The sequence below is a fragment of the Chinchilla lanigera genome, unplaced genomic scaffold (genome assembly GCF_000276665.1).
Source record: "Chinchilla lanigera isolate Chin_1 unplaced genomic scaffold, ChiLan1.0 scaffold00083, whole genome shotgun sequence".
Taxonomy (NCBI): Eukaryota; Metazoa; Chordata; class Mammalia; order Rodentia; family Chinchillidae; genus Chinchilla; species Chinchilla lanigera.
The window spans coordinates 7,703,400-7,717,483 of NW_004955484.1; the positions used below are offsets into that span (position 1 = coordinate 7,703,400).

A 14,084-nucleotide genomic window follows, 5' to 3' on the forward strand; every position below is an offset into this window, starting at 1 on the left:
AAAAAAAAAAAAAAGAAAAATGTCTACAGCCAAATCCTGACAGTGGAGAGGGATAAGTAGTGTTCAGGACACAGTGCCACTTCCTGTTGAAGGCACTGACCTTCTTTTGCACAAAAGAGCCCCAGAGCAAGAAGATAAGGCCCTTCAAATTCTGATTGGACCATATCAGTGAATTGTTCCCATCCTCTATCCTTATATCACTTGGCTTGATGGGCCAGGACGGTAAGAACAGTGATGTGCTCAGCACTTGGGAGGCTCATGCAGGAGGATCACTGTGAGTTCAAGGCCAGCCTGAATTGAGTAGCTAGACCCTGTCTCAACAAAACAAAACAAAACAAAACAAAACAAAACACAACAGTGTTCAAGAGGACACCTTGTTTGGCTCACACAGATAAATCCCTGTGGCCAGGATGAACAAAATCACCTATATCTGTTGACAGCTCTTTACAGATGTTTTCCAAACTGGGTCGGGGTGGAACAGATATCTGAATGCCAAAACAGAGTTTATGAGCTTGACTGGGTGCACGATGAGGATTCTGTCTCAGGGTGACAACTTTCACATCTCTTATGTCACACGTTTGGGTCCATGTGAAGAGTTGGTGTGGGGAAGGATTAACTGCAATGTTTTCTTTCTTCTGCAACAAACCCCATGAGCTTTATGAAATAGTTTCCTAAACTCTCCATCGACATGCTTCTTCTAGCTGTCTCCAAAGCACACAGGGACATTGCAGGAGCGTCTGAGCAGCACCACAGCCTGGTTCCTCTGGATGTGGATCAGTTGCCCAGGGCTCAGCAGCAAGGAGGGGCAGCATGCTGGGCTCATCCTGTCTAGCCCAGGCCTTCTGGGCAGGGCTGGCCACCACATCGCCATTCTCCTCAGCTACAGCTACCATGCTAATCCTCAGGTCTGCTGGCTCGAGGCAACAGGCTGTCATTTCCTGGTGGGACTCAAGGATCATCCTGAGTAGTGGGTCTTCTGGGTGGTCAGGCTGGAGCTGAGGAGGGGGTAAACATGCACCACCCAGGGACTCAGGAGACTGGCATAAGCCAGGCAGTCAGCTCTTGAGTTCTATTTTCTAGATGTCTGTCCTCTGTCTGAGGAATAGCTGGTAAAATTTTTTCCCATTCAGTAGGCTGTCTCTTTACTCTGTTGGTTGTTTCCTTTGATGTGCAGAAGCTTCTAAATTTGATATGATCCTGTTATAGCTTGTTTCTAAATGTCCCCCAAATGTCTCCTGCCCTCATAGGTGGGAGGTAGCTGCATCAGGGGTGTGCGATGCTCGATTAGGGTGTGTGATAATGGGATTAAGAGCATGCTGATAACTAAATTGGTTTAGCACAGATCTGGGTATAGATAATGGAAGCCCCACCCTGGGTGCGGGTGGCATCACCAAGAGGCTTGTGGTCCGAGTTGGGATAAGAGGGAAAGCGAGATTTGCATGACTGCTTACTGCCTCCAGCCTGCTCTGCTATGGATTGCTTTTCCTCTGTGATGCCCCTCTGGGAACCAGCCGACTATAGACTGAAACCTCTACAAACTATGAGCCTTATAAACCTTCCCTCCTTTAATTTGTGGGTGTTGAGTATTTTCTGACTTCTTCTTCTTCTTTTTTTTTTGGTGCTGGGAATCAGACTCAGGACCTTATGCTTGCCAGGCAGGCGCTTGTGCCGCTGAGCTATTTCCCTGGCTGGTGTTGGGCATTTTGTCCCAGCACTGAGAAAAGTAACGAACATAGATTTCATTTGTTGATTTTCTGTATTATTTCTTATGTCACTGGAGTTTTACTCAGAAAGTCCTTGCCTACGCCCATATCTTCAAGAGTTTTACCTATTTATCTTCCAGCAGATTAAGTGTTTCTGTTTTAACATCTGGATCTTTCATCCATTTTAAGAGTACATGGTGGCTGGGTGTGGTGGTGCACATTTGTAATCTCAGCACTCAGGAGGCTGAGACAGGAGGATTGTTGTGAGTACGAGACCAGCCTCGGCTACAAAGTGAGCTTAAGGCCAGCCTGAACTGCATAGCAAGACCCTTTCTCAAAAAAGACCAAAAAAAAGAGTACATGGTGAAATATATGGGTCTAGACTTAATCTTCTGCATGTGGACATCCAATTTTTTCAGCATCATTTATGAAAAAGGCTATTTTTCTACCAGTGTATGTTTTTGGTCCCTTTGGCAAAGATCAAATAGTTGAATGTGTCCAGAGTTGTTTGTGCCTCCACTGTTCTGTTCCATTGATCCACATATCTGCTCTTCTGCCAGGACTATCTATTTTTTTAAAAATTTTTATTCATTTATTTTTTTTCTGTCTTTTTGAGACAGGGTCTCGCTATGCAGTTCAGGCTGGCCTTGAGCTCACTTTGTAGCCCAGGCTGGTCTTGAACTCACAACGATCCTCCTGCCTCAGCTTCCCAAAGTGTTGGGATTACAAGCGTGAGCCACCAAGCCTGGCTATGCTGTTCTTTAATCACTGTAGCTCTGTAATATAATTTCAAGTCTGGGATTGTGATGTCTCCTGGTTTACTACAGCTACCCAGAAGTGCTTTTGTTATTCTGGGCCTCTTCTGGTTCTATATGGATGTCTGGATTATTTTTTTCAGGGAGCCCAGAGTTGGCTTTATGTTCATAACTTGGTCAAGTCTATGTGACTGAAAGGATGTCACATATCTCAATCATCACAGAGCAGTCCTTACAGATAATGAAAAAAGAGCATTGCATAAATTTATATCTAAAACAAGTAAAAAAAAAATCTGAATCAAATTTGTAAATTTCCTCTGTTTACTGAACTGATACCTCTCATGAGTTAGGCTTTTCTTCACGCTATTAGCTCAGGTTTTTAGGTAACAACAATAATGATTACCACAGAATGGCACTCACAACATCAGGGAATTAAAGAAAGGCATGTGCTTCATAACATGCAATAGCAACCATTCTCCTCAAAAGAACTCCATTGCTGACAACAATTCCTTTGAAAATATTGTTGCTGACAATTCACACTATCATTTATATTTTTTGGACTGATAGAATACTATAATTCTTGATACATTTTTAAAAACATTGTGTTCCTACTGGTCTGTAGCCAAGGGCACTCATAGCAGTATGGTTTTTTTTGGTACAACTGATGGAAAAATTACCACCAAATTGAAAGTTATGAAAATATAAATATGAAAAGTAACATTTTGAAGGTTAAAACACATAAAATTTTGCTCATATAATGGCTCTAATATGAAAGAAAAAGTGAGTAAAATTACATTCTTAATATAATTAACAACAAACACTTCATATTATTTCTATAGGTCTCTACTACAGGAGGAAATTTTACAGGATTTTCAAAATAGGCCTGCTTACATAGGATTTCTCCCCAGTGTGACTTCTTTCATGTATTTGACAATACTTGTTTGTACTGAATGCTTTCCCACATTGCTTACATATGTATGGTTTTTCCCCTTTGTGACGTTTTTCATGAATCTGACAATCACTGCATGTACTGAGTGCTTTTCCGCACTGCTTACATGCATAGGGTTTCTCCTCAGTATGAGTTCTTTTGTCTATAAAATGAACTGTTATCAGCAAATGCTTTCCCACATTGTGTACATACATAAGGTTTCTCCCCAGTGTGAGTTCTCTTATGTATTTGACAATCATTATGTCTGCTGAAAGCTTTTCCACACTGCTTACATATATAAGGTTTCTCCTCAGTGTGAATTCTTTCATGTATTTGGCAAGTACATTGTCTGCTGAAGGCTTTCCCACATTACTTACACATGTAAGGTTTCTCTCCAGTGTGACTTCTTTCATGTATTTGACAATCACAGTGTCTGCCAAAGGCTTTCCCACATTGCTTACATACATAGGGTTTCTCTGCAATGTGAGTTTTTTTTATGTTCACATAATAAACACTTAGAACAGAAAACTGTAATACAACAAGCATTGTTAATTTCCTACCACTTTGTTTGTAACTCTGTATTGTCTATACTGTTGCTATTTTGTAAAAGGTTGTCTGTCTGTTAATGTTTTCTTCCTTTTATTTAAAAAAAAAAAAAAGAACAGAAAGCTTTCTCACACTGCTTACATTTATAGGTTTTCTCATGGGTCTGATTTTGCTCATGTTTTTGACAATGACTGTGTATACTGAATGCTTTTCCACATTGCTTACAAATATAGTTTTTCTCCAGTATGCCTTTTTTCATGTTTTTGACAATTACTGTGTGTACTGAAGGCTTTTCCACATTGTTTACATATATAGGGTTTCTCCCCAGTGTGATTTCTTTCATTCATAGTGTCTGCTGAAAGCTTTCTCACACTGCTTACATACATAGGGTTTTTCCCCAGTGTGAATTCTTTCATGGATTTGACAATTACTGTGCATACTGAAGGCTTTCCCACACTGCTTACATACATTGGGTTTCTCCCCAGTGTGTATCCTTTCATGTTTTTGAAAATAACTACATGTGATAAATGCTTTCCCACATTGTTCACATACATAGGGTTTCTCTCCAGTGTGAATTATTTTATGTTTGCAGAAAGAATTACTATGGGAAAATGCTTTCCCACATTCCTTACATACATAGGACTTCTCTCTGGTATGTGTTTTTTCATGTATTTGAAAATAGTGGAAAGAAATCAAAGCTTTTCCATTGTTTGTACACATAGGGATTCACTCCACTATGATTTCTTTCATGAATCTGAACATAACTGGGTGTTCTGAAGGCAGTCATACTTTTACACACAAGGGGCTTCTCTCCAGCATGAGGAATCACAGTAGGTTTTCCCACATTGCTTATGTTCATATGGTTTCTCTCCAGAGTTTATATTTTCATGCTTTTGAAAGAACCGGAATTCATTGCAAGTTTTCCCATGTTTATTACATTTATGCAGTTTCTCTTCTAATCTCTCATACTCATATGGTTTCAGTCCTGTGTGAGTTATGATGGGGACATTTAGCAATAAATGATCAACCAGGGGCCTTCTACAATTAAGGCTTTCAGCTGGATTGAAACCAGGTTTTTTCATGTTCACAGTAGGATCTGAAGTCCCAAGAAATATTTCTTCATGTTCAGCTCAATCTTTGTATTCATAGAATTTTTCTACGTTTTCACTTCTTAGATTTCTCCAAAAATTTTTATACTCTTCTTTAATTTGCTGGTTCACCCAGTTTCTTCCTATAGCCACCATGTTCCTAAAGGTTTCCCTCATTACATCTCTGTAGAGCTTCTTTTTGGATGGGTTCACCAAAACCCACTCTGGTGAAGGGCACTATCACATCTCAAAGGTCACTGCCTCCATTTTGTGGCTTGAGGGCCTCCCAAGGTCCTTCTGCACAGATCGCAGCAAGTAAAGGTAACAGAAGAAAGCGGGGTGGCCAGCCGGGATGCTAACGAAGATGTGTCAGGGGCACTTAGGTGCCATGACACCAGAACAGCCTGCCTATCTTGCTGGATTGTTTTTCTAGATCTGTGAGGAATGATGTTGGCTTTCTGACGGATTGAGTTAAATCTATGTATTGTTTGGAAATATAGCTATTTTGACTATATTAGTTCTACCTATTCAGGAACATGGAATATCTTTCCATTTTCTGATATACTTTTCCATCTTCTTTTTCAGAGTGATATAATTTTCACTGTAAAGGTCTTTCATTTCCCTGGTTAATTCCTAGGTACTTATAATTTTTTTGGATGCTATTATGAATGGTACTGTTTTCCTGATTTCTTCCTCAGTGAGTTCATTATTTATTTATTTGAGACAGGATCTCACTATGTAGTTCAGGCTGGTCTTGAACTCATGGCAATCCTCCTGCCTTAGACTCCCAAGTGCTGGGATTATAGGCATGCACCACCATGCCTGGTCTAGTGAGTTCATTATTGGTGTATAGGAACGCTATTTTTAAAAATTTTATCAGTTCACATTTGCAGTTCATGATATTGATGTTTGTGTGTTTATTCTGTATCCTAGTATACTGCTAAATTTGGTTATTAATTCTAGGAGACTTTTCATGAAATTTTTTGAGTCTTGTAGGTATATGATCATGTCATCTGCAAATAATGATACTTTAACATTGTCCTTTCCTTTATGTTTCCTTTTTATTTCTTTCTCTTGCCTGGTTAATCTGGCAATGTTTCAAGGACTATGTTGAATAGGAGTGGTGATAGTGGACATCCTTATCTTCTTCCTGAATTTAGGAGGAAAGCTTTCAGTTTTTCTTCATTTAATATGATATTGCCAATAGGCTGGTCATAAATGGCTTTTATCAGACTGAGATAAGATCCTTCTATACCTATTTTCTTCAAGGTTTGTATCATGAATGAATGTTGGATTTTGTCAAAGGCTTTTTCTGCATCTATTGAGCTGGTCATGGGATTTTTCTCCTTGCTTCTGTATATGTGATGAATTACATTTATTGATTTGCATTTGTTGAACCATCCTTGCATACCTGGCATGAAGCCCTTTTGGTTATGGTGTATGATCTTTTTTGATGATTTGCTGCGTTCTGCTTGGCAGTATGTTGATGAGGACTTTTGCACCTATATTCTTTAGAGAGACTGGCCTGTAGTTTTGTTGTTGGCTGGATCCTTCCTTGGTTTTAGTTTCCAAGAATGATTTTGGGAGTACTCCTTTCCTCTCAATTTCATTAAACAGTCTGAATAGTGCTGGTGTTAGATTTTTGTGAAGTTATTGTAGAATTCTGCTGTAAATCCATCAGGTCCTGGGCTTTTCTTTATTAGCTTTTTTTTTTTTATTATTGTCTGTTATTGGAATATTCAAGATTTTCAAGCCTTCTTGGTTCAGTTTTGGTAGTTTGTCTGTACCTAAGAATCTTTCCATTTCTTCTGAGTTCTCCGCTATTTTGGCATATAGATATGTGAAGTAGTTACTAATAAATTTCTGGATTTTAGTGGTGTCCATTGTGATTTCACCTTTCATTTCTAATTGCGCTGATTTATGTGCTGTCTTTCTGTTTTGTCTTTTTAAGACTGGCTAAGAGTTTATCTATTTTGTTTATTTTTCTAAGAACCAGCATTTTGATTCATTGATGCTATGTGTCTGTGTTTTAGTCTTCATTTTATTGATTTCTAGTCTGATCTTTCTTTGGGGGGGGGTGGCAGCAGGTACCAGGAATTGAATGCAGGACCTCATGCTTGCCAGGCAGGCACTGTGCCACTGAGCTAAATCCCCAGCCCTTCTGCTCTGAACTTTATAATTTCCTTCCTTGTACAAACTCTGGATTTGGGTTGCTCTTTTATTTTTTTTTCCAGGGATGCATCATTAGGTTATTTATTTAGGCTTATTTTGTTTTTCTGATGTGGGCATTCACAGATACAAACTTCCCTCATAGAACTACATCCATTGTATCCCATAAGTTCTACTATATTACTGGCATTATCATTTAATTTTAGACCTGTCTTATTACTTTCTTTTTTCTGTGATCCACTGATTATTCAAGCATGTGTTGTTTAATTTCCATATGTTTGCATAGTTTCTATGGCTTCTTTTGCTATTGATTTCTAATTTCATTGCACTATGATCTTAATTCTCCATCAATTTTGCAAGATATATCAGTGTTAAAAGTCATTTTCTTTTACACCTTGAAACACTTCATTTCAATCTCTCCTTGCCTTCAAGGTTTGCGTTGAGAAGTCTGTGGTAATTCTGATGGGTTTTTCTTTAGGAGTGTTCCTTTTCTGTGGCAGCTTTTAAGATTCTATTTTTATGTTGGATTTCTGAAATTTTAATTATGATGTAGTGTGGAGCTTTTTTTTTCTTTTTGTCTTTTTGAGACAGGGTCTCACTATGCAGTTCAGGCTGGCCTTGAGCTCACTTTGTAGTCCAGGCTGGTCTAGAACTCACAACAATCCTCCTGCCTCAGCCTCCCGAGTGCTGGGATTACAGGCATGTGCCACCACGCCCTGGTTCATGGAGCTTTTTTCTGATCATGGCTATTTAGGGTCTATATGCCTCTCTTATCTCTATGGTACATTATTTTTTGTCTGTAAAGTTCTCTTATTACTTCTGTAAACAGGTTTTTTATGCTCTTTGTACTGTCTTCTGATTTTTCATCAATTCCAATTACTCAAACTCTATCAGTCTTAAATGCAAGTCATCTAACAGCTTCTGGATGCATTTGTCATGTTTACTAATTGTTTTAAAAATACCTCTCATTAGCTGATCACTAACCACAGCCCTGGCTTTTAGATCTGACATAGTGTTCCGACACTGGTCCTTTCTGCTGCCCATACTTTCACTCGTATTTTTAACTTCCTGGATTTCTGTTTGTAACTTTTTATGGATTTGCATTCTTTTCTTTATTGGACATTATGTTTTACATCTCTTTCTTTAGCTCCACATGATTTTTATTAGTGTTTTCTTTACTCACTGATCATTTATTTCTTTATGGTTATTATTTAGTTATATCTTCCTTGAGTTCACAAAGTACTTTACTGAACTATTTTGTTGGGGCTGGGGATTTAGCTCAGCAGCACAGCACCTGCCTCGCATGTGGAAGGTCATGAGTTCAATTCCCGGTACCGGAAACCCCTCCCCGCCGCAAAAAAAGAAAATGCAAGATAAACTATTCTGTTACCTCCCTTGATAACATTTCAGACATTTCTGCTGTGTAACTCATGTTTCTTTCCCCTTCCATTCCCCCTGGATTGGTTTTGGGGGAGTTGGAAATTTTCAGAGGCATTTCATTGCCTTATCTTCTCATGTTTTTCTTCTTTTTATTTTGGTTGTAGTTGTTTTTTTGTGTGTCTTGGGATTTGTAGCTTCTTTGGCCCAGTGCCCAATTCTTTGGGAATGGGCCACAGTATTGTTTATAACCCCCGAGAAATCCAGATATTAGCATGCAGAGAAAGCCAGCTGACAGCAGTAACTATGTCATCATGGCTATAATAGCAAAGTCAGTGGCAGCAATAGCATCAATAATTTTTTTTTAAAATCTATTTGAGACAAGGTCTTGCTATGCAGTTCAGGCTGGCCTTGAGCTCACTTTGTAGCCCAGGCAACAATCCTCCTGCCTCAGCCTCCTAAGTGCTGGTACTATAGGTGTGTGCCACCATGCCCAGCAATACAATTTTTTAAAAAAAATTAAAAAAGCAATGACTAAGTTAACAAAAAACAGTACCATCAAATATAAACTGGATACTGACAAACTCTAAGAACCACTCATGAATTACCACTAACCAAGGCAAAGAAGTCTATGATTTTGGCATAGATGCTTAGGCAACCCAGATATTAACCTATAGTATATCAGACCACTAGTTTCTGCTGGATGTAGACAGCAGTACAAGAGCTCCAGCCATCTCCTTCAGATCCACCACTTCTAAAGGCTACAGCCATAAAACCTGGCCTCCTGCCACTGAACACAGGTCCCATGATCTTCCTGGTCTGAGCCTTAGCTTCTCAGGGAATCTCAGGAGATCCTCATCTAGCTTTCACCCTCTGTAAGCCTATTCGCAAGGCTGTCTCTCACCCAGTCTCTGCAGAAGGTAACCCTTCAGTCCTCCTCCACAGTAGTGGTCTCATCCTCAGTCAGGTCAGTCTTCTGGCTGTCACCTCTGTCAGCCTGTTCTGAGAATGAAGGCACAGACCTGGCTAGGATTTGGTAGTTTGGGTGCTCGTCTCCTCTCCTGTTCATGCAGTGGGGTGAGGTGCCTGGTGCTGGCAGGATGGGCAGGGCCGGGCCGGGCCTTTTTGTCCTTTGCTATACAGATTATGGGGCAAGGCGCCCGATGTCGGTGGTAGTATGGCGGGTTGGAGCCTGATTTCTAAGTTGGTTTTTTGTTTTTTTTTTTTGCCAGCTAGAGAAAGTCTGAGAAAAGTCTGGGTTATCTAGAGGACAACCAAGCAAAGCCTGTGAAAACACTAAGAAACTCCTTTTCCCCTAAAGACACATGACTAACACGAACAACACACACAAGGGTGGACCCAGACCTGAAGGTTGCTTACTACTGGAGAGAGGAGTGTTTCTAAACTTTTTGATACTTCTCCCCTTTGATAAATAAAAGAAAACAGAAATCAATGCCTCCTTACTTAAAAATACATATTTCCTTCCTTCCTTCCTTTTATTCTGCCTTCAATTTGTCCCTCCATCCAAAACTATTTATTAAAACTGGCAGAAATACCTGGGCATGGTGGTACATGCCTATAATCTCAGCTCTGGGAGAACAAGGCAGGAGGATTGCAAATTTGAGCCCAGCTCAGGCAACTCGTCAAGACCCTGTCTTGAAATAGAAAAATTTTAAAAGGGCTGGGGATGTAGCTCAGTGTGAAGGCACTGGGTTCAAGTCACTGGACTGAAAAAAAAAAAGGTAAGGGAGTTTGAGGGGGGGAGAAATGGAAAACATCTGTGAAATAGACTGCTCAAGGGGCGAAACAGTAGTTAAGAATGATTGAAGTTCCATTTATAGCTTGAAATTGTGGTCCAAGTTATTCTATAGAATGTCCAGAGAAAGAATTGCATCCCAGTATAGAAATGAGTCAATCAACTCGCCTTGTTGTATATAAGATTTCAGTGGTTCTCTCTCTTCTTTTTCCCTGGTCGGTAGACACCTCAAGCTTGCATATCACTATTTTCATCCTGGTCTCCAGTATTTGCTGTGATTCTGATATGTAAGTCAACTACATCTAAGAGTGTTGTTCAGTACTGGGCATGGCACCCAGGGCCTCAAGTACGCTAAGTAAGTACTCTACTGCTAAACTACATCTGGAGCCCTTTTTATTTTTTGACAGGGTCTCACTAAATTGCCTATGCTGCCCTAGAACTTGTGATCCTTCTCCCCCAGCGTAGAGAGTAGGGATTACAGAGCTGCACCACTACAATCAGCTTCGGGGCAACTTTTTTAATAAAGAGTTTAAGCAATGGCTTTTTGTTAAAAGTAAGCTGGGTGTGGTGACACATGCCTATAATCCGAGCTACTTGGAGCTAAGGCAGAAGGATCGTAAGTTCAAGGCCAGACTAGGCAATTTAGTAAGACCTTGTCTCAAAACAAAGGTTATTTTGGGGGATGGGGGGAGACTGAGGATACAGCTTATAGCTCTGTGCTTTCTGGGTTTAAGAAGGAAACCATCTGAGACCTAAGCAGCATAGAATAGGATAAACCTAAGGACTCTGTCCTTTAGAGATGCACCTTCAGTCTCCCAGTAATAAACACCCTCCCATTAGATCAGGAACCCAGGCTTTAACTTGTAGACTGTGCTGCCTCCCTGGAATAATAGGGTTTTAGTTTTTCCTAAAGAATGTCTAGAATGCTCTCCTTAGCTTCTTGTGGGAGAGCTTTAGAGGAACCATAGCCTCTGCAACACCAACAGAAAATGCTTCCTGAGGGGACAGGGAAGTTACCAACATAATACTTTTTACTGATGACCAACCCTGAAATTTAGAAAATGAGTTTGGAATTAGAGTTGTCTTGTTAGCAGTCTTAAACGTGCACTTTCTCCAAATTAACTTTCTTCCCAGACACGATATTTTAATAATCATCTTAATTACATAAATTAGAAACAAGAGAAAAAAGCTTAGAGCCTGTTAGATTTTGTTTCATTAGCCAAAACAATGACTCCTATCAGGTGTAGAGAATGATGTGCTAGACTCTGAAGCAAAGACAGCCTGATAATGGTAAAATGAAACCATAATTCAGACTCATGACTTTTCTTAATGCAAAGACAAAACTCAGCATTACAGCAGAAGCCGCTTACAAATATATGATTCAAACGGAAAAAAAAATTAATATATCTAGGGCAAAAGCCTCAGAGGTGACGTGTGTATGTTCACTTAACAAACTGCAAAGTCAGAGGAATCCAGGATGCAGTCAGTGAGTCAGGATAGCTCATAAGAGGGCAGGGACAGGCAAGGGCTGTACATTTACATCAGCCAGGTGAGACTCTTTTAGAACACAACCAATGTACACAGCACGCTCCCAACCGTGGGCTTCTAGAAAGACGAATGTACATTTCTATAATCTATTTTCCATCTGTGATGTGGTCTTGAATAAGGGTTAAATAAGAAGAAGCAAAACAAAAAGAAAAGCTGGGCGCGGTGGTGCATCTGAAGCCCTTGGGTGGTGCAGCCCCTGGGAGGCTGAGGAAGGAAGGAGTATCACTGGGAGTTCAAGGACAGCCTGGGCTACCTAATGAGTTCACAGACAGCCTGAACTATATAGTGAGACCCTGTCTCAAAAACTAAAGCAAAACAAAACAAAATGCCCATTCTCAGGTTATAGAAACAAAAACTATTCAAATTAATATTCAATCAGAATAACAAAAATTAATCAGGCCTGCTGTAACAACACAACTTAAGGAAAACTTCTCTGTGAACCCTACTTGATAACTCTAATATGGCTCTAGAAACTGAGCCAAAAACTAATTTTTTCAAATGATATGGGAAATGCAAAATTAGGGTACCGAGTAAATCTACCGAGAAATGGGCTTCACATTAACAACTGGCCCAGAGGAGGCAAATTCTAGTATAGCAATCAAATCAAACTGGAATTCTCAAACTCAAAACTACTTCCAGAGGATTCCCTACTCAAAGCTATGAGAAGGCTGCTTTCAGTTGGATTTTATATTACCTGCATCAAGACTGTTCTGGTTTTTTTTTTTTTTTTTTTTTTTTTTTTTTTTTTTTTGCAGTATCCTAACCTAACATAGCATATAATTAACCAGTCACACCCACGTGAACCATCCAGCCCCTGCCTATCCTTTCCCCTTGCTGGCACTACTCTTCCCCTCCATGGCTACAACTCAGCTGTACCAGCCTTCTATGGGAGTCTCAAGTACACCAAGCTCTTTCCTGTTTCTGAACTTTGCTAACTGATGTTTCTTTTACTGGCAGTTTTTTGCCACCTGTATCATACACACACATTCAAACTCCTATTCATCCTTTGAGACTTGGCTTAAATTCATACTTCTGCACTAGAGACGTTCTCAGCCTAGGTTAGAGATTATGTTCTCTTGGTACTCTTCACTTCTCTTTGGAGGCACCTCATTCAATTCTTATTTTTTTTTGAACAGTGATTTCGTGTTTGATTGTCTTGCTGGACTGTGTCATGAAGGTACACACCATGTGTGCTTTGGTCATTTCTATACTTCTAGGCCCTATGGCAGTATGCAATAAATAATGTTTGAATGAAAAAATTTAAGAATTATAAATTAAATATATAAAAGATATATGCATTAAAAAGTGGCTGGAAGCAGTATTTTAACACGTTTATGTGATATGGGCTGAACAATGGATCTTGTGCTAAAATGGAGCTATTGAAGACAGACGCAGTCCTAAGCAACCAGGTTACTGGGGATTCCCCACTGACTGTATTAGCAAGAACAAGGGCTGCGTTTTGGAGAATAAGGGCTAGAGAATGTAGTATTTCTAGGATTGGCTTCAGATGCAAAACACCATGATAGATGTTTCCACATTGGACTTATACCAGGTAGGAAAGGGCCCTGCCCTTCTGACAGTGAAGTTTACTCAGGGAACAGAGTGAAAGTGGTACATTTTCCTTGGCTTCTACTTTGGAAATAATTCTCATTAACAATCTAACTTGTTCATCCTTGTTCTCGTAGGTACACTATTCATTCTCATTTTTCACAAGGGTTTGGAAAGGAAGCAGCAGGTACTTTGCTCTTCTTTCCCTCCGTTCAAGTTTGGTTCATGTCTACAACGCACCTGAACTGCTCCTCCTAGCATGACGGCCACAAGCCCCATGGACATGCTCAGTGTCTGTGACTCCACGGTGCTCTCCGCCTCATGGGCCAGGCTTGCACATGCTCTCTGCAGTGTTGCTGCTACAAAGTCCACTACCTACCAAAGAAACGGAAATTAGAATCAGTGAAGAGTTAAGGGGAAGGGAACACTCAACATTCTCCACACCTCTTATGTCTACATTATTTTTATCATCAATAGCATGATAGAAAGAACCATCAAGAACAATGTGTGATGCAACTAGAGCCCATACTTAAAAGTGAACTAAATCAGATTTGCATGTGTAAACATCATATTGCCTCCCTGGTGTAAGAAACTGAAAGAGTAAATAAGATCCAAAATGTACAGTAGATATTGTGAAAGGGAAAGAAACTGCTCAAAAGGAAAGAA

The 14,084-nt window shown here is 39.9% G+C and overlaps 1 protein-coding gene and 1 pseudogene across 2 annotated transcripts in view; both read right to left on the bottom strand.

The window, feature by feature from the left end:
* The window catches only part of LOC102025363, a 1,163-nt pseudogene extending 270 nt beyond the window's left edge, over positions 1 to 893 (bottom strand).
* The window catches only part of Tango6 (transport and golgi organization 6 homolog), a 200,609-nt gene that overhangs the window by 129,206 nt on the left and 57,319 nt on the right, over positions 1 to 14,084 (bottom strand). For both annotated transcript variants that reach the window (XM_005403579.2, XM_013503936.1), the window contains exon 12: positions 13,659 to 13,793. In XM_005403579.2, the coding sequence (XP_005403636.1) occupies positions 13,659 to 13,793 (135 nt within the window). The remainder of the gene's footprint in view (positions 1 to 13,658; positions 13,794 to 14,084) is intronic.